Source organism: Pan troglodytes, chromosome Y, assembly GCF_028858775.2.
Source record: "Pan troglodytes isolate AG18354 chromosome Y, NHGRI_mPanTro3-v2.0_pri, whole genome shotgun sequence".
Classification (NCBI taxonomy): Eukaryota; Metazoa; Chordata; class Mammalia; order Primates; family Hominidae; genus Pan; species Pan troglodytes.
Window position 1 is genome coordinate 28,020,085 of NC_072422.2, and position 20,957 is coordinate 28,041,041.

Consider the following 20,957-nt stretch of genomic DNA (forward strand, 5'->3'; position numbering starts at 1 on the left):
TTTGGTATCTTTTGAGTATCATGAATCTTGGTTCATTTCTTTCCCCAGAATGAGGAGTTTTGAGCCATGATTCCTTCAAATAAACTATCTTTTTTCTTTCTCCTTCCATGTAAAATTCTCATAATGTGCTATGTTGACTGGCAACGTGAGTATCATGAATCTTGGTCCATTTCTTTCCCCAGAATGAGGAGTTTTGAGCCATGATTCCTTCAAATAAACTATCTTTTTTCTTTCTCCTTCCACGAAAAATTCTCATAATGTGCTATGTTGACTGGCAACGTAAGTGGTGTTCATGAGTCAGACACTTTCCTTAGTCTCTTCATTCTTTATTCCTTTTGCTCTTGGGTGGCTAATTTCAAATTTTATGTTTTAAGAGTTCACATTTCTTTCTTCTGTGTGATTAATTCTGTTGCCCACTCTACTTAATTCTTAAAATTACAGTTATCGTATTTTTCAGTTCCAGAATGTTTTTTTCTTTCCTCATAACCATCTTTGTGTCATTCTTTTTGTGTAACACTTTCCTGATTTAATTATCTGTGTGTGTTCTCTTGTATCTCACTAAACTTTTTTACAATGACTATTTTTGTCAGGCAATACATAGATCTCCATTTCTTTATTGTTGGTTGCTAGAGATATGTTTTGTTCTTTTTATTGTGTCTTATTTTCTGACTCTTCATGTTCTGTACAGCTTTGTGTTTGTGTGCATGCATTTGAAGAAACAGTTCTCTGTCTCGTTATTTTCGACTGGCTTTCATTAGGAAATATATTTTTAAGTCCTCCCAATGAGAAGTTCTGGATCTTTCTTCCTATTTGCCCTGGGCATTTTTGTTTTGTTAGCTGTTTTCAAAAACCTGTAATATCTTCCTCTTAAAAACAATTGTGATTGCATTATACCTATCTGATGTGTGAAGTGAGACAGAAATTGAACTTTTAGTTGGCACAAAGGAATGCTTTGGGGGTATACACTGCTCCTTTGCCTTTCTGGGTAAGAACCCTCAGGCATGCATCACTTTCTAATTTTACATACTTAAGCTAGCTGTAAAAATACGCCTCTCTCCTTAGCAGCCCTGGGCATCCATACTGTGTCAATTCTTTCAGCGCTCTCTGGGAGATAAGACAGAAGCTAGAACCTCAAAAAGTGTACCGAAAGACCAAGGACACTGAATGTGCCACAAACTCTCTTTTCCTTCACCCATCTATTTTTGCTGTGAGCTGTGCTGGAACTTGGAAAAGAAGCTAAACTAGGTAAAAGAATACTGTTCTTCCTATTCATTTCAGTGCAGCTGGTATCAGTTTGTGATTGTCCAGGGTACTGCAAACGCTTAAAGGACTCTGAGCTTCTCAAAAAGGAATTTTGAGTTTTAAATCTGTTTATGTGGGGGAAACAACATCTGAAACTTCCCATATTACTGTCTGGCTGATTTGACAATAATTTAAAATAAGGTATGTAAACAGTTTAACAAGCAATTACAAATCTCTTGAAATGAGTAATAAATTTCAGCAAAAAAATGAGTAATAAAAACACCTAATTTAACTACAGAAATAAAAAATACAGGAATTAGAATAAAAGTGTATTGGCTCAATAGTAGAATGTATAATACAGAGGAAAAATTTCAGTGACAAAGACAGAACTTCCTGTTTATTCTAGCTGAACATGAAAGAGAAAATAAGCTGAAAAAAGTGAACAGAGTTGTGGGACCCGTTGTTTCAGGAACCTTATGGTGTTGCTTTTCTGGCCAGAAACCTCTGTGGGTGGTGGTGGCTTTGCCCAAGTTTTGCTCAGGCCTGCTGGGCTTGCTCCACCCACGCAGCCTGGAAGGCTACACTTGGCTCACATTACTGGCATGGATCCCATGCCTGCCAAGGGCCAGCCAGATGTGGAGCGGCAAGGGGTGTGTGACCAAGCCAGTGGGGTGACTGGCTACTGCACATAGTCAAGCATGCTGGCTGCTGCACAAGGATGGGCAGCTGTAGGTGCTGGCATAGGCACCAGGTCTCTGTGAGGGTGCAGTTGAAGCAGGCACACCACAAGCAACTTCCACAGCTGCAGTGACAACAGGAAGCTTGGAGACTCCCGAAACCACAAGGTCCTGAAGAGAGATTCACAACCCTGGCTCAAGGAGCTCCCAGGTCTGGACTCTCTGAAGGGCTACAGCTCTTCTCTCCTCTTCACTCACAAGGTAGTGAGCAAGGGGCGTGTTAGCCCTGTTTGTTTTACAGCTTTCAGCCCCACCATCCAGCAGCTCCCAAGTTCTTCTCCTTTGTCAGGGAAGAATGAGGAATGTGGACAAATGGAAGGAGAACAAGACAAACAGAAGCTTTATTCAGTGACAGAATAGCCCTGGATCAGGAAGCTCCTCTCTGGGTGCAGGTCTTCTGGTCATCTCTGCAGCTCTCAGCAGAGATGAGGCCCTGGAGTGGGTATCTCCTTTCTGCGGCTGGTCACCTGATGTCTGCTCAGCTCTGCCTGAACCCAGGGCTTTTATGGGCCGCAGAAGGGAGGAAGTGAATACCGATTGGTCCATGGGTGGCCATGGGGAGGCCTGGAAAAGGCACCACAATTTCACATTGGGGTTTGCAGGACTGGCAGGCCAGTTCCCACCCTTCAGGTCCTCCCTGGCCTGAAGGTGGGGCCTCACCAGGGGCCCACCCCCTTGCACTCAGGAACATGTCTGCCTCCTGCTGCCTTTCATGGCACCCAGGATGTATATATCAAGGAACACCTGCAGGTCAGTGCAAGCTGCCCTCAGCCCCCCATCAGCTTCCCTCTTATGCTCATCAGTGCCCAAAGTTCAGAGTGGGCCAAGAAGGTGGAAGGCTGGCATGTCAGTGCTGCCTTGAGCATGAGCACAGCTGGCCGGGCTGACACAATGCCAAGTCTTGGCCCCAACCTTGCTCTGAGATCAGAATAGGCACTGGGAGCTGGGAGAGGCAAGGCAGCAGGAGCAGACACCTCCAAGCCTGTGGGGGAGGGATCCTTCCTGGGTCCCTGAGAGTGCAGAGATGCCTGGCTCTGCAGCTGTGGTATGGCTCAAGAGCACAGGGAGGCCCAGGTCCCCAGCCATGACTTGGGCGGCTGCAGCTGCACTGGGAAACTCCCACCCCATCAACTTGGAAGTGGGAGGGGGGCGCCCCCACTTGTCCTCAGCTCCCAGTGGCCCTGTGGAGTGTGCAGCTCAGGCAGTAAGTAACTCAAACATCAACATTAAGACATAAGTCAAACATCAACAAATTTAAAAGAACTGAAATAATACACAGTGTATTTTCTGAGCAAAGTCAAACCAAAGTGGAAATCGGTATTATACAAAAATAAAGCCTCCCCACTCCCCACCACTTGGGAATTAAACAGTTCTAAATACATTGATCTAAGAGAAAATCCTAAAGGAAAATTTTAAAATACATAAAACTGAATAAAAATTAAAATACAACATATCAAAATATGCAGGCTATTAGCTGTGAAAAGGGAGTTATTTCACTAAATGCGTGTATAGAAAGAGAGAATTATTATTATTTGAGACAAGGTCCCACTCTGTTGCCTAGGCTGGAGGGCAGTGGTACAATCACAGCTCACTGCAGGCTCAAGGAAGCCCACTGCCTCAATTTCCTGAGAAGCTGCAACTATAGGCATACAACATCATGCCTGTCTAATGTTTTAGTTTTTTATAGAGTTGAGGTCTCATTATATTGTCCAGGCTGGTCTTGAACTCCTGGGCTCAAGCAATCCTGCTGCCTTGGACTCACAAAGTACTGGGTTTACAGGCATGAGGTACTGTGCCTGGTTGAAAACAGTTTAAATTAACTGAAGTAACTATAAAAAGTAACTAAAGAATGAAGAGCAAAACAAACTCAAAAGGGGCTGTGGGTGAGAGAGGGAAGAAAAATCAATGAAATGTGGGGAAAAACAGTAGAATAAATAAAAGAAAATTTTGCTTTAAAAAAACTTGTGAGTGAAATCACAAAATATCAATAAGGAATAAAATACATTACTGCAGATACTATACTACTGAAATTATAATAAAAATACCATGGGGAATTCTGTAACTTAAAAGAAACAATTCTTCAAAACTCACAATCTGGCAAGTCAATCAAGATATAAGAGAAAATCTGAATAGTCTGTGACAACTAAAGACAATGAATTTTTACTTTAAAAGTCCAAAAAAGAAGACCCAGAATATTATGGCATCACTAGATAATTCGGCCAAGTATTTTAGGAATTAACATCAAGTTTACACAATGTCTTCAGAAACTGGGCAGAACACTTCTCAATTCAAAATAAGGCCTTTCTTACACTGACACAAAACTATAAAAAGACAATATAAACACAGAAAACATCAAGAGTACTCAGGTACACAGGTATAATAATCAACAACATTTTCACAAGCTAAGCTCAGCAAATACAAAATTAAATACGCATGCAACACAAACAGTTGGGATAAGGTTCATCTACGTAAAGCTACTTCAACATTGAAAATCAGTTAATGTAATCTAATAAAAAGAAAAGTCATATGGTTGTTATCAACAGATGCAGAAAAATGAGAGCACTTGAAAGTTTCAACACTCAATGGTAAAACCTGCTAGGAAACTAAGAATAGGATATTCTTAATAAAGAGCATTTCCTTATAAAACTACAGCTAATATCATACTGCTAAGAAATTTTTTTTTAAAAAAAGATTGGATACAATAGAAAGCAAGAGTGTCCATTTTCATCATTCTTATTTAACACAATACTGGAAATTCCAACTGCTGTGATAAAGTAAGAAAAATAAACACATGAACAACATATAGCAAGGGAGGAAATAACACTTCTTTCTTGCAGACTGTACACATGGAAAATGTAAAACAATTTACAAAAATCTTTTTTGAACTAATGAATGAGTTCTGCATGATCAGAGGATATTAAATAAACAGAAAAAAGTCAATCATCATTCTGTAGACTAAAGATGAACATGTGGAGATGGAAATTAAAAACCCAATACCACTTACATCTCTCAAAAAGAAATGAAGAAGCCTTCATGATGGCTGACTAGGGGCATTTGCTTTCTCCAATAAGAGAACCAAAGTGAGTAATCACGCATGAACTAGATCATCCAAGAGAGAGCACTGGAAAAGAGGTGATACCTAAAGCAAACAAGAATTAGGTGAGGCAGCCTGCTTGGCCAGGATGGGCTGGGTGCTGAGAGACTTTCCAACAAGGTCAGGGGTCAGTGATCTCCAGGGATCCATGTTCATACCAGGTATCCCTGTAATTCTAGCCACTGGAGAGCTAACCCCACTCAGTGGGCCCTGAAACTAACATAGGGAGCTGCAGAGAGATAGTAGGATGGTACTGCCTTTAAGCATATAGCCTGTGCAGCATCCCTCACATTCCTTGAGACCTAAGCAGTTACAGCAAGGCACACTCTTTGGAACATCATCCCAAACAGACCAGGGACCATCTTTGAAGCCCAGAGGAATCAGGGCTGAGGTGCAAGGAATGCATGTGCTGCTGACTCTGGAATTTAGGTATAACCAACCACGGGCTACCTGGGACAAAGGTATGTCCGAGATGCAAAGAAAGTGCCATTCTAGAGCCATGCCCCCAACAGACTCCCTACTGTTCTGGAGCCCAGCAGTGCTGGGGCTGAGGTGCAACAGCAAAGACGGCTGCTGTCCCCAAGACGTAGTTGTGAGCACTACCAGAGCTGAGGCATGAGTAGCACATGTGCTCCCAACATGTGAGCCAAAGCTGCTATCACTGAAACCAGTATCGCCTGCCTAGTGGCAGGGCAATGGCATAAATGCTGCCACCATTCACCTAAGCAATCTGCCAGTGGCCTGAGAATCCCTCTAACCCCTGCTTTCCAGGCCCAGCACATGTACACACTATCAGTCCTCAGGAAAACCCAGCCTGAGCAGGTTTAATCCCCTACCTATGCCCGAGGTAAGTCTGGATCTTGGGTGTGACCCAGCTCAGTCCACCAATGTTGACCCCTGAACACTCCTTGTGGGGGACTCAGGCAGGGTCTTATCCACCTGGTTGCTATAACCACAGCTGATACCTATATGTGTGTATCAGATGTAGGCCTGGAGACTGGCCTCATGAGCTCAGTGCAGCCTGATACACACTGCTTGAGGCATCCTTCCACTGTCACTGCCAGCGCCATCATCCATGCCACATCAGGTGTCCGGAGGCCCAAGAACCTACCTATATGCCAAGCTCACAGCTGCCACTATCAGCATCAGAATAAGTCACCTGGGGGCCCAAGCACTGGCCTGCTCGGACACAGTAACACTGGTGCCACTGCAGGTCACACTGAAGCCCAAAGAGACAATTGTTGAGTGCACTGCTGCCACCATTAGGGCCTAAAGATGGGCCAGTCTGGCATCCCAGTCCCAGGTAAAACTGCACTACAGCCTCCAATACTAACTGCACCCGCAGAGCCAGTGAAAAAGTCTCAGACACCACTGATGCTCTTTACAATCAAAGAAATCATACAGAGACTATCCTACTGCATGAACCCAGAATCAAAGCCAAAGTGCCTTACCCAACCAATGCCACAGATTCATCCTCAGAAATATGTCCTTCTCTATGAAAGGGAATTAAGAAAATTGGAAGTGATTGATACACCGGTTATGCAGATATCAATGAAAGGACACATGAGAAAGCAAGTTAATATGACATTTCCAAAGGACATAATAATTCTCCAGGAATAGATCCAAATAAAAAATATATGCACAAAACGGCAGAACAAGACAGTAGTAATTGTAAAGAAGCTCAGAAAGAAGAACATTTTAAAACGCATGTTTAAAAAATCAAAATCAAAAACAAGTCAGTTCATGAATGAGAAGTATACCAAAAAGACACGTCATTAAAAAGAACTAAATCAATTCTGGAACTGAAGAATTCTTTGAATGAAGTACACACTAGGTTTGGAAGCAGCAAGAATTGGCTAGATCAAACAGAAGAAAAAAAAACCTCAGAACTTGAAAACAAGTCTTTTGGAATTAACAAACCAGGCAAACATTTTTAAAAGAATGAAAAAGAATTAACAAAATCTTTACAATATATAGGACACCACAAAGTGACCAAATAAATAAATTACTGGTATCTCGGCATATGAAAAGATAACAAAAGGTTCACAACCTGTTTAGCAAAATAATAAATGAAACTTCCCAAGTCTAGCAAGAGATTTACATATCCAGATACAGGAGATCCCACGATCCCCTCAGATGCGACACACAAAAAAATCTTCTCCATGGCACATTATAGGGAAAGTGTCTAAAGTCAATTACAAAGAGAAAATTCTAAGAACATCAAGAGAAAAGTGTCTCGTTATCAATAAAAGAAATCCCAGTAGACGAACAGACTGCTCAGCAGAAACCTTGCAGGAAAGGTTAGAATAAGACGATATAACCAAAGTAATGAAAGAAAACACCTGTCAGCCCAGAATGCTATATCCAATTCAATTTTCCTTCATAAATGCAGGAGAACTAAAGTCTTCCCCAGATAAGCAAACACTGAGGGAATTCATCACCACTAGATGAACCCTACCAGAATTGCTCAAGGGAGTTCTAAATCTGAAAATGAAAGAACAATATTTGTCATCATAAAAACACATCAAGGTATAAAACTCAATTATAAGAAAACATACAAATAGGAAAGGACTCAAATGGTACCACTACAGATAACTGCCAAATCACAATAGCAATAAGAGAAAAGGAAAGAAATAGGAATACACAAAATAAAAAAACAACAGTATGACAGGTACAAAACCTCACATACCAACGTATCAATAACCTTAAATATAAGTGGACTAAATTCCACACTTTATAAAATATATAGAATCTATGGGTTAAAAAACATCATCCACTTATATGCTCTCTACAGGAAACTCATTATACCTGAAAAGTCAGCACACAGACTGAAAGTAATGGAGGGAAAATAGCATATGCAAGCCAGAAGTAAGCAGGAGTAGCCATACTTTAAGCCACAGGCAGGTAAAAAAAAAAAAAAAAGACAAAGAAGGTCATTATATACATTATATAATGATAAAGGAATCAATCCAGCAAGAAGAAATAACAGTTCCATATACATGCAACCAGTACTGGAACACCCAGGTTCATAAAGCAAATATTAATTGATCTAAGGAGAGATATTTCAATGCAAGAATAGTGGGCAACTTCAATCCCCACTTGCATTAGACCAGTCATCTAGACAGAAAATCAACAATAAAACACTGGACTTAAGAACGACATTGGACTAAAAGTACCTAACAGAAACCTACAGAATGGTTTACCCCAAAATTGCAGAGAGCATACTCTTTTCTCATCAGCACATGAAAGATCCTCTAGGATAGACCATGTTGAGCCACAAAACACTTCTGAAAAAATTTTAGAGAGCCAAAATCACATCAGGTATATTCTAGGACCACAGTGGAATAGAACAAGAAATTAAGATTGAGCTCAGTGGCTCATGCCTGTAATCTCAACACTTTGGGAGTCCAAGGCAGGAGGACTGTGTAAGCTCCGGAGTTCAAGACCAGTATGAGCAACATAGCTAGACCTTGCCTCTATTAAAAATTTAAATCAGCTGGGCATGGTGACTTGTGCCTGTAGTCACAGCTGCTCAGGGAGCTGAGGTGGGAGGATTGCTTGAGACCAGTGGTCAAGGCTGCAGTGAGCCATGAATAACCCATTGTAGTCCAGAGCAAGACATTGTCTCAAAAAAAAAAAAAAAAAAAAAAAAAAAAAAAATTAACATTAAAAAATTAAAAAGGCTGGGCATGGTGGGTCACACCTGTAATGCCGGCACTTTGGGAAGTTGAAGTGAGATAATTGCTTGAGCCCAGGAGTTCAAGACCAGCCTCATAAGTGAGACACTAACTCAATTTAAAAAACTGAAAACAAAAAACCATAAAACCACACAATAGCAACAAGAAAACCCCCACAAAAAACTAGAAATTAATACCAATAGGAACTGTGGAAACTATACATACATGGCAATTAAATAACATTCTCTTAAACAACAACCACTGGTCAATGAAGAAATAAAGATTAAAATGAAAAAAATTTAAATAAATGAAAATGGAAACAACACACCAAAATATATATAACAAAGGCAGTTAAAAAAGAGAAATGTGTAACAATAAGTGCTTACATCAAAATAGTACAAAGATCTCAACTACGCAATCGAATGATGCACTTATTAGAAAAAGAAGAATCAACCAACCCAAAAATAGCAGAAGAAAAGAAATAAAGGTGACAGCAAAACTAACAGAAAAAGAGACTAAAAAAGAATACAAAGGATCAATCAACACAAAGTTCGTTCTTGAAAAGACAAAACTGATAAACCACTAGCTAAGCTAACCAAGGAAAGAAGCAAGAAGACCAAATAAAATTAGAAGTAAAAAAGAAAACATTACATCTGATAATAGAGAAATAGAAAAGATCATGAGACATTATTATGAACAAGTATAAACTAACTGCAAAAACTTAGAAGTAATGGATGGATTTCTGGAAACATACAAACTAGCTAGGATGAATCAAGAATAGCGGGGCATGGTGACTCATGCTTGTAAATCCCAGTACTTTGGGAGGCTGAGGCAGGTGGATCATGAGGTCAGGAGTTCAAGATCAGCCTGGCCAAGACGGTGAAACCCTGTTTCTACTAAACATACAAAAATTAGCTGGGCACCTGTAACCCAGCTACTAGGGAGACAGAGGAAGGGAACTGCTTGAACCTGCAAGGCGGAGGTTGCAGTGAGCTGAGATCGTGACACTGTACTCCAGCCTGGGTGACAGAGTGAGATTCCATGTCAAAAAACAAAAACAAAAACAAAAAAGAATCAAGAATAAATAAAAAAACCCTGAAGAATAAAAAGTAGTGATATTCATTCAATATTCACAAGTATCTCAACAAAGAAAAGCCCAAGACTAAATGGATTCACTGCTGAATTCTACCAATTATGTAACAAAGAATTAACAGCAATCTTCCTATTTCAAAACACTGAGTAGGAAGGAATTACCCTTAACGCATTCTATAAGACCAGCTTTATCTGATACCAAAATCAGAAAACACACAACAAAAATCTATATACCATTAACCTTGAAAAATGTATCCCCTGCTCTTGGCTCAGAGGAATTAATGTCATTAAATTGAACATACCGCCCCAAACCAGAAAACACACAACAAAAAAGAAAACTACACACTATTATCCCTGATGAATTGCATCGAATTGCATCCCATGCTCACGGATCCAAGGAATTAATGTCAATAAATTGAACATTCTGCTCAAAGCAATCTATAGATTCAATCCAATTCCCCACTGAAATATCAATGTCATTTTTCACAGACATAGATAAAACAATCCTAAAATTCATGTGGAACTAGTAACAAAACTGGCTGAATAGCCAAAGCAATCCACAGCAAAAAGAGACATCATACTACCTGACATAAAAATAGATTACAGGCTACAATAGCCAAAAGAGCATACTATTGATATAAAAAGACACATAGATCACTGGAAGCAAATTGGATAACCCAAGAATAAATCCAGATATTTATGGCCAAGTGACTTTTTTTTAAACAAAGATGAAAATACATTTGAAAAAGGACACTATCTTTAGAAAACGGTGGTGGGAGAAATTGTACGTCCACATGCAATAGAATGAAACTCGACCCCTTTACTTAATGAATTAAAAAAATCACTTCCAGGCTGGGCACAGAGTGTAATCCTAGCACTCTGGAAGGCCGAGGTGAGAAGATCACTCGAACAGCAGTTCGAGACCAGCTTGGCCAACATGATGAAACCCCGTCTCTACTAAAAATACAAAAATTAGCCAGGTGTGGTGGTAGATGCCAGTAGTTCCAGCAGCATGGGAAGCAGAGGAAGGAGAACTGCTTGAACCCAGGAGGTGGAGATTGCAGTGAGCCACGATCGTGCCACTGTACTCCAGCCTGGGTGACTGCAGCAAGACTCCATCTCAAAAAATACAAAATAAAATAAAATAAAAAATATAAAAAATTAAATAAAATAAAATAATAAAATAAAGTAAAATAACCTCCAGATGGATCAAAGATTTAAAGACCTAAAAGTATACTACTACTAGAAGAAACACAGGGAAAACACTACAGAACACTGACCTAGGCTAAGATTTTATGGCTAAGAGCTCAAAAGCACAGCCAACAAAAACAAAAATAAACAAATGGTACTATATTAAACTAAAAAGCTTCTGCACAGCTAAGGAAACAACCACTGGAGTGAACAGACAACCCACAGAAGGGGAAAAAATATTTTCAAACCATTCGTCTGACAAGAGACAAATAATATCCAGAAAATACAAGCTCATACAACTCATTTATAAAAACAATCCCATTAGAAGGTGGGCAAATTACATGAATGGATAATCCTCAAAAAGACATACAGACTGCCAAAAGGCATTTAAAACTGCTCAACATGTCTAAGCATGAGGATATTCAAATCAAAACCATAATGAGATTTAAAAAATCACAAAAATTAAATAATGTCATTTGGAGAAAATGAATGGAAGTGGAGTTCATTAGTTTACTTTTTTCGAGACAGAATCTTGCCCTGTCTCCCAGGCTAGCGGCAGTGGCACAATCAAGGATCACTGCATCCTTGACCTTCCAGGCTCAAGAGATCCTTCAACTTCTGCCTCCCGGGTAGGTGGCAATACAGACACACGCCATTACACCCAGCTAATTTTTGTATTTTTTGCAGAGGTGGAATTTCACCAGGTTACCCAGGATGATCTCAAATTCCTGGGCTCAAGTAATCCACCTGTCTTGGCTCCCAAACTGCTGGGATTACAGATATGAGCCACTGAGCCTGGCCCAAGTATATTATGTTAAGTGAAACAACCTAACTGTGGAAAGGTAAACATTGCGTGCTCTCATTCATATGTGGGGGCTAAAAAAAAGATTTTGTAAAGGTAGAGAGTAGAATGATAGTTACCAGAGGCTGAGAAGGATAGATGGCTGAGAGGGAGCTGATAAAGACAAGTAGGTTAATGGGTACAAACATACAGTTAGATAAAATGTATTATGTTTTATCATTCAACAGCAGTATAGATGAATGACTGTAGTTAATAACAATGTATATTTCAAGGGAGAAATAGAAGAGGACTTGAATTTTCCCCAACTCATAGATATGGTAAGTCCTGAAAGTAATGGACACTCAAAATATTCCGATTTAATAATTGCACATTCTATATATGTAACAACATGTACCCCCATATATATGTGAAATATTATCAACTTAAAAGATAAAATAATCTGTAGGTATAAGATCTGTAAAGGATCTGCATACTGATCATTATAAAAGCTAATGAAAAAAACCAACAAGGACTTAAATAGAGAGAAACACCATATGGACTGGGATACTCAACATATTAAAGATGCCAATTTTCTTAATTTTATTAACCTATTACTTATATTGCAAGCATATTTATGTAGATATGTATTCTAGATATTAGAACACTGTTGTTGATATAGTTAGCACAACGTATCAAAATCACAATAAGGTTTTCTGTAGCCCTAGACAAGCTTATTCTAAAATTTATATAGAAAGGCAAAGACTCTACAATAGGTAAAACAATATTTAAAAATAATAAAGAATTGCTTTGTCCAATATTAAGACCTATTATATAACCACAGTAATGAAGATAGTGAAGCACTGGCACAAAGATGAACAGATATAAAAATGAAACAGTCTAGAAAACACAAAAATCAACCAACACAAATTCACTCTACTGATACCTTTGAGTTAGAAACAAATGGTCCTGGAGCTTAGACACAAAATGTAAAAACAAAACAATATTGCTGTATGCCTTACGATTTATAGAAAAAATTAACTCAAAATGGATTATGAATATAAACATAAAATCTAAAAAATTAATCCACAGGGAAATATCTTTGAGTTCTAGGTATAAGTACATTATTTCACTGAAGCTGCTCAGGTTAACATCACAGCAACCTTGCACCAACTCAAAGAGATCTCTTTTTCTGTCTTTTCAGAATAATATAGACATGGTTTTCAAAATATTTACTCTTCCTGATCTTTTAGCTCGTTTTCCCTCCCCTTTATGTGATGCCACAAGGTGGACTTGTACTCTCCTCACTTGTAGATTCATTAACTTGCATTTCTAAATTTGAGATTCACATATCCATCTGTTCCTTTCTAAATCAATTAAAATCACTTAGATGTCACTATAATCTTCTGCTCTGTCCTTTCTGGATTTTGTCTTGTTAAAAGGACACTTCTCCACCAGGAAGATAATGGGATCTGTGAACTTTATTCCTTAAAATGTTTCCAAAATTTGTGCCTTTACTTCCATTCCACAAAATGAAAATTCCAAGTACAAAGCATTTCCTCCCTGGACTTTTAGTCTTAGATATATTCCCCTGGGATATGTGTAAAGAACAAATGCAGCATTGAAACAAATGGGAGTATGACAGAAGAAAGATTTTGCAATTTATTGATTCTTTTATATAAAACCAGTTAATAGCTCTGTTACTAACTACAAGAACAGTCAGAAAGTCTTAACATGACTGAGGAGTTTTGCACCATCAGATCCCTTCTCCAGTTACCTGTTTACGCAGCTAATGTCTTAGTTATGACAAAGAACGTGAGGTCCCCAAACATTCATGTTATGAAGTGTGAATGTAGATGACTTAATACTTTTTTTTTTTTTTTTTTTTGAGATGGAGTCTCACTCTGTCACCCAGGCTGGAGTGCAGTGGTACGGTCTCAGCTCACCGCAACCTCTGCCTCCCAGGTTCAAGTGATTTTCCTGCCTCAGCCTCCCAAGAAGCTGGGAGTACAGGCATGCGCCACCATGCCTGGCTAATTTTTGTACTTTTATGAGAAGGGATTTCGCTATGTTGGCCAGGCTGGTCTCAAACTCCTGACCACAGGTGACTTCGGCCTGCCTCAGCCTCTGAAAATGCTGGGGTTACAGGTGTGAGCCATAGTGCCCGGACAACTCTTGAACACAAACTGTAATGGTACTCTTTTTGTTATTTATTTCCATGTATGTCCCATATTAGATGGTAAAAGCCTTGTGCATATGGAGTGTAGAGGACAAGTTCACATCTTTTCCATATTTGTCTATTAGGTGAAGCTAATTAGAACATGTCTTAAATAAAAATATGTCATAGTAACTTAATGGCTAACAAAAAGGCTCAAATATTTAGGAGGAATAGACTCTTTACACTAAAATTATGTAATCACAATCTTAAGTTGATATATACTAGTATCTTGAACATCCTAGTTTGCAATTTATTACTTTGGAAAAGCAGCCAAGGTTTATATTAAAATACAGAAGCATGCTGGGTGCAGTGGCTCACACCTATAATCCTAGCACTTTGGGAGGTTGACACGGGTCGACCTGAGGTCACGAGTTTGAGACCAGCCTGCCTAACATGGCAAAACCCCTTCTCTACTAAAAAATACAAAAAATTAGCCCAGTGGGGTGGCCTGTAATCCCAGCTACTCGGGAGGCTGAGGCAGGAGAATCGCTTGAACCCAAGAGGCAGTGGTTGCAGTGAGCCGAGACTGCGCCACTGCACTCCAGCCTAGGCAACAAGAGTAAAACTCTGTCTCAGGAAAAAAAAAAAAAAAAAAACAAAAAAAAAAACAGAAGCCGAGATTTCTGGTAACAACCAGATTAAGCAAGCCACATTATATATACATGGCAGAAATGCAAATCAATCTAAGAAAACTTCATGTTTAATTGCTGAGAAAGAGAATATGGCTGTTTTCCACATAGTTCTTGTTTTCTTTTGGGAAAAGTATCTGTTTTATGCAACTACTGGATTATTTTTTGAACAATGTGTGTGCTATAAATTTCTTTTATTGAAAGGCATGTAGGTAGGGTCAGCTTGAGCAACTTCCACACCTCCAGCAGTAAAAAGGACAACAAAAAGAATCTTTTTTTTTAAATCTCCAAAATGCAACTTACAAAGGTGATAAATTGATTACAGTAGATAACAGAACTTCATTTATCTAGATTAATTCCAAACTAGTGATATATTTTTCAATTTTGGTTTTCTGCCTATTTAAAGAGTGTAAGCTTCTGAAAAGTATTACTCTCAATGGATAATCCAAATATGCATTAGAAAACATGTAAAAGGGCTAGGTGCAGTGGCTCATGCCTGTAATCTCAGCACTTGGGGAGACTGAGGAAGGTGGATCATGAGGACAGGAGTTCGAGACCAGCCTGGCTAATATGGTGAAACCTTGTTTCTACTAAAAATACAAAAAAAATTAGCAGGGTGTGGTGGTGCACACCTGTAGCCCCAGCTACTCGGGAGGCTGTGACAGAAGAGCTTGAACCCAGGAGCTTGAACCCAGGAAGCAGAGGTTGCAGTGAGCCAAGATCACTCCACTGCACTCCAGCCTGGGTGACAGACTGAGATTCCATCTCAAAAAACAAAAACAAAAAAGTGTAAAAGACAAACAGGTAAAGTCATTTTCATGATTAGGTCAATTCTATAAATTCAACATATAGTAATCCTAGCCATAAATCATCTTAAAAAGAGTTAAGACATAAGATGTTACGTTAGTAATACAAAACAACCGGTTAAGAAAAGTTCAGGTATGGCTCTGGTATTCTAGATGTTTCCTGATGGTTGATCTGTAGTTTTTGTTTGAGAGGGTAAAAAAAAAGTCCTGAATTTTAATCTCAATGATTTCTGAACAAGAGAATTTACAAGAAAATTACAAAAATATCAGCATTTAAAATATCTAGAAGTACTTATGATTTTTCTTCCTTAATTACAAATTGCATTTTTTTTTCTGAAATTAGGTATGTGATGATTACTGCTAACAGATTTCAATTACCTAACTTAATAAAATATCTTCATGAGTTTTCTAACAACTATTTCTAGGAAGCCAAAATATTCCAAACTTGTCTGAAGAAAGTACTGCAATAATGCAATGATCAAGACATTTCACCAGATAAGACTATAAATTCCCTTTTGATATTTAAATAGCTTCTATTAAAGCATTCTATGATTCTTCACTAAAGTTCTCTGGAAAGCTGTTACAAAGAAGAATGTGATTAAATAAAAATGCTTCAGAAAGGAGAGGTAGAAAAGACAAGTATTATTATCAAATGAGGTAATATTAAATTAGCAAGTTCTTCATATGAAATACAAGTTTTAATCGAACTTATTACAATTTACCAGCAATATAGATTTTTTAATACTTTCCTCCCCTTCACCCCAAACCATGTTGTACAAGCAGGACAGTATAGCATTTCAAAGTCATCTAGCTTTAAAAAAATAAGTCACTTATTTGTTCTCTAAAAGAGGTTATCATTCTGAATCTCTTTTCCATAAGAAACTCTTAATTATAAACAACATTTATCAAATCTATATAATGTTTCCTTTAAAATATTTACTTCACTGACTATATGTTTTCTACTATTATAAAATACAATTTGCCAGCAATTATTTATGGGCTATCACTATGGTGACTACAACTTAATAAATCACACTAAAAGACATTTACTTTAAAAACAGCAAACTTCCGTGAGTAATACTTTATAATAGGCACCTCAAAAACTACCATAGATGTAAAAAATAAAACTTTTAAAATCTATACAATTATATATCGAGGTTTCTGTATATATTATACATGTGTGTACACATACACACACATATAAAATACATATAATCATTAGGTTTGAAAATGAACAAAAAGTGGATTTTTTCAGAAAGTCTTTTTTAAACTCAAACATTGGGAAACCCTTTAAACATTTAACAATTTTAATAAAAATTTCTGTATAATACTAAGCAGTTTTATTTACACATATAAAATGTAATACGAGTAGTGTTTAAAACTACAGAACTCCTTAGTATTTAATGGCAGTTACGTCTGGAAAAAAACAACATTCCATTCACAAATATTTTCAGGCAATAAATATGTATTTATAAATAGTGTAAATCTGTATCAAGATTAGAAACAAAAATCACAAATCTGAAGTTTATTTCTTTGTCTATGTGCAATCCATTATCTTTGTATATGGGCTATTAATATTTAAAAAAATTATTTTGGAACCACAAATGTAATCATCATGGCCTCAAAACACACAAAAACATAAAGCAGTAAAAAACTTCCTCAGATAATAGTACACATTTTTTAAAAGCTGATCGAGGAGATATTTAAATTTGCTATCTTATGAAGAAATGACCAGCTAGGAACGTGTTTTTAACTAAGGAAAATTCTGCAGGGTTAAAATACAAATGAATATTAATTCATCAGCCCAGAAATAGAGAAACATAAAAAAGGCTATCTTCAAGTCAGTATTCTGTGTCACTTTGACAGTTTTGTCATACGTACACAAAACATATGATTAATATTATTTTTCTGAAGTACAGCTGGATCAGCATGTTAAGTCCTGAAGCAGAGGCAGCACTGTGTCCAGTTGCTTGACATACTATTCTTGGAAGGTTGCATAGACATAGCTTTTAGTCAACAGTTTTATGAAACAGCTACAAAACCAGTGGTGCAGAAATTTCCTGAAGAGCAGAAATAATCTCATTTAATATTCATGGAACTATATCAAGATGAGGATGATAATGAAAGAGCCTAGAAATAAAAGTTAAGATTTTGTTATATAAATCCTTAATAGTGTTTGCTAGCTCATGACTATAAAAGACAGCCTTTTTATGAAGTGAGTTTACAAGACACATGAAATCTCAACAGTTTCCTAAGAGAGATGCTCTTTTCTTTTTTTTCTTTTTGAGACAGAGTTTTGCTCTTATTGCCCAGACTGGAGTGCAATGGCGCGATCTCGGCTCACCGCAACCCCTGCCTCTTGGATTCAAGCAATTCTCGTGCCTCAGCCTCCGAATAGCTGGGATTATAAACATCCACGACCATGCACGGCCAATTTTGTATTTTTAGTAGAGATGGGGTTTCTCCATGTTGGTTAGGCTGGTCTTGAACTCCTGACCTCAGGTGATCTGCCCGCCTTGGACTCCCAAAGTGCTGGGATTACAGGCATGAGCCACTGCGCCCAGTTGAGATGCTCTTACTTTCTTCATTAGAATCAGTTCTTTTAAGAGTGCGGCACTATTACCTCCATTTTTCATCATTTAGTGAACAACATTTGGAATACTGTTAAAAGTTAACCAATTTTTTAGATTGCTAAAAGAAAAGTTGTGTGGAAAAATAATTTTAAAGTAAATTAAAATTTCACTAGCAATTGGCTTATGAAAATGCCACAGCTAGATGACACTGAACATATTTTTCATGAGGCTTATATATCATATAATCTAGTCAAGCAAGCTCCATCAAGTAGTGCTATCAGGCAAACTCTTCTGGAATCTTTAAACTGCAAAGTACATGAAAAAAACCCACACATTTCTTTCAGATAATTACTACAGAAGAATTAAGTAACCTACATGTACAAAGGTTTTATAAGTTATGTAAGCAACATAAAAACTAAAAAATATTCTAAAAACATACAGACATTTACAAGTGTAGTTAGTGTAACTATTCTTTGGGGGCATTCTCACTGAGAAGCAAAAATGGTAGTAAACATCAGTTTCATATAGAAAACCTAACATGAAATATGAGGATGGCTACTAATATTTTTCCTTACAAAGTATATACTGCACCAATGGAAAATTTAAGTTTCTTCTTAACACATTTTTATCAGTTAGCAAAGTCAAAGACCATTGCTTTAAACCCACCTAATTAAGTGTACTCACGTGTTAATCACTTACTAGTGTAAATTGATCATAAACTTGGATTAGGTCCTCTATTTTGTACTGTTCGAGCACCACAAAATTTTCCAAACTTCTGCTTGTTTTTCGTGCACAATCTTGGCAATGTACTATGTAGGTTTTTTGAGTATTGCTTTCATTAGTGACAAAAAGCAGATTAAAAACCTCCACCTATATTAAATAAATAAATAAACAAAAAGTATTGGACAGTGATATCTGAATTTATTTCAGCACTTTAACCATGGGTATTCTACTTCACAGAACTGGACAATGATTTTTGGTTAAATCCAAGTACTTAAAAAAACAAAACAAGACTATGGTTGTGAGTTTGAGACACTAGGTTTTGTTTTGTAGCACACCCAGAGAAAAGGATAATGTTAGATATTTAGAGACTGTCTTTAAAGAAATTAAATAGTCATTATGACCATTCACTAAAGTGTAATTCAAGGTTTGATAAAGGTCAGTGTATTTTTATTTTACCAAAATACCAGTGCACTATCAGATAAAAGTGACCATTATTTGCTTTTCACTTTTCTGTGAGAGTACTCATAGTTGTTCTGTGTCTGAAGGACTGTGTTCCCCAAATGACTGAGTCCACAGTCATTCATTTTTGATGTCTAGGGCACATTATTGTGGTTAATTTTCACCGAAGCTAAAACTACTTGCAATATGCATGTAATCTGATATTTTTCAAGATAATGAAACTGATAGCTGAATAACAAAAAGTGTTTTAAGCCTCATATTAAAAAAAGTACAAACAAAAGTGTATTCATGAACATTAATCTAACAAGAGAAAACATGTCTTTTAATTTCTTAGTCAAGCATCTTCAGACTTCTGCTTGATTTCTTCAGTTAAAAAAGCCAAATCCTCATTATCTTAAGTCACTTTAAACAGCTGTTAAAATTCCTGAGTTCATGAAGCTCTCTATTACTATCAACAGGAGTAACAGTGCTCTAGCAAGCTAGGCAGCAAATTTAGGATTCTTCTACTTGTCATAATTCCCAGATTGGATCAACTGTGCTGGTAATTTTACAACTTAATAAACACTTTTGAACATCTCCCTTATTTTTACATTCTTAAGGTTATGTTCTAGTCTAGGACTTTCATTAATACCTCCTAAGACCATTCTAATAGCATCCACACTGAGTTGTTTGCTTTCTATCTCCACTCTATCCAATTATCAACTGTTGGGAGCAGGATCCCCAAAATCTGGCCATAAACTGGCCCCAAAACTGGCCATAAACAGAATCTCTGCAGCACTGTGACATGTTCATGATGGCCATTACGCCCATGCTGGACGACTGTGGGTTTACAGGAATGAGGGCAAGGAACACCTGGCCGGCCCAGGGTGGAAAACCACTTAAAGCCATTCTTAAGTCACAAACAATAGCATTAGCGATCTGTGCCTTAAGAACATGCTCCTGCTGCAGTTAACTAGCCCAACTTATTCCTTCAATTCAGCCCATCCCTTGATTTCCCATAAGGGATACTTTTAGTTAATTTTATATCTATACAAACAATGCTAATGACTGGCTTGCTGTTAATAAATATGTGGGTAAATCTCTGTTCGGGCTCTCAGCTGTGGAGACTATGAGACCCCTGATTTCCCACTTCACACCTCTATATTTCTGTGTGTGTCTTTAATCCCTCTACGTAAGCTGGGTTAGGGCCTCCCCGACCAAGCTGGTCTCGGCAAGTGGTGCCCATTCGTGGGGGCTCGAATCCAGGTTGAAGGGACGATGGAGTGATGGTCGCAATGGAAAACTAGCTGGAGGACACCCGAGTACTCTTAAAGCAATCCCCATGGTGAGTATGAAGGGGAGCTTGGAAGTATCAGGGTAACAACGAGACAAGTGTGGGGTGTGGTTCATTCCACCTTGGAACTTTTTCACACTGATGATGAGGAGGGAGAGTATAGTGAAATAACAGAAGAGGTTACAGAGCATGTTTATCTACCAGCTAAAGCTAAAGCGGCAAAGGAAGGTGAGGTTCATCCCTACCTTTCTGCACCCCCTATTATCTTGAAGAAAAAGATGCTCCAGATCTTTCTTTTCCAGAGGACACTGGGTGAAAAGTAGTTGCCCCAGTGACTGGGCAGCGCCTTGAGCAACCGCTCTTAGTTCTATTCAGGCGGGAATTCAGCAAGCTAGATGAGAGGGTGATTTAGAGGCTTGGCAGTTCCCTGTTAGAATGCACCCCTTAGATCAACAGGGAAATATT

General features: G+C 38.0%; 1 protein-coding gene across 34 annotated transcripts in view; it reads right to left on the reverse strand.

Moving 5' to 3' along the window:
* Positions 1–1,617: 1,617 nt before the first annotated feature.
* The window catches only part of UTY (ubiquitously transcribed tetratricopeptide repeat containing, Y-linked), a 249,115-nt gene continuing 229,775 nt past the window's right edge, over positions 1,618–20,957 (reverse strand). For 13 of the 34 annotated variants that reach the window (XM_063804993.1, XM_063804982.1, XM_063804979.1 and 10 more), the window contains 2 exons: positions 18,737–18,907; positions 16,147–17,594 (listed from right to left, as the gene is read on the reverse strand). In XM_063804993.1, the coding sequence (XP_063661063.1) occupies positions 17,568–17,594; positions 18,737–18,907 (198 nt within the window). In that variant the 3' untranslated portion in view covers positions 16,147–17,567. Of the gene's footprint in view, positions 2,544–16,146; positions 17,595–18,721; positions 18,908–20,957 lie in introns of those variants that run through there. The other 21 variants (XM_063804974.1, XM_063804973.1, XM_063804972.1 and 18 more) reach the window with 4 other exon arrangements.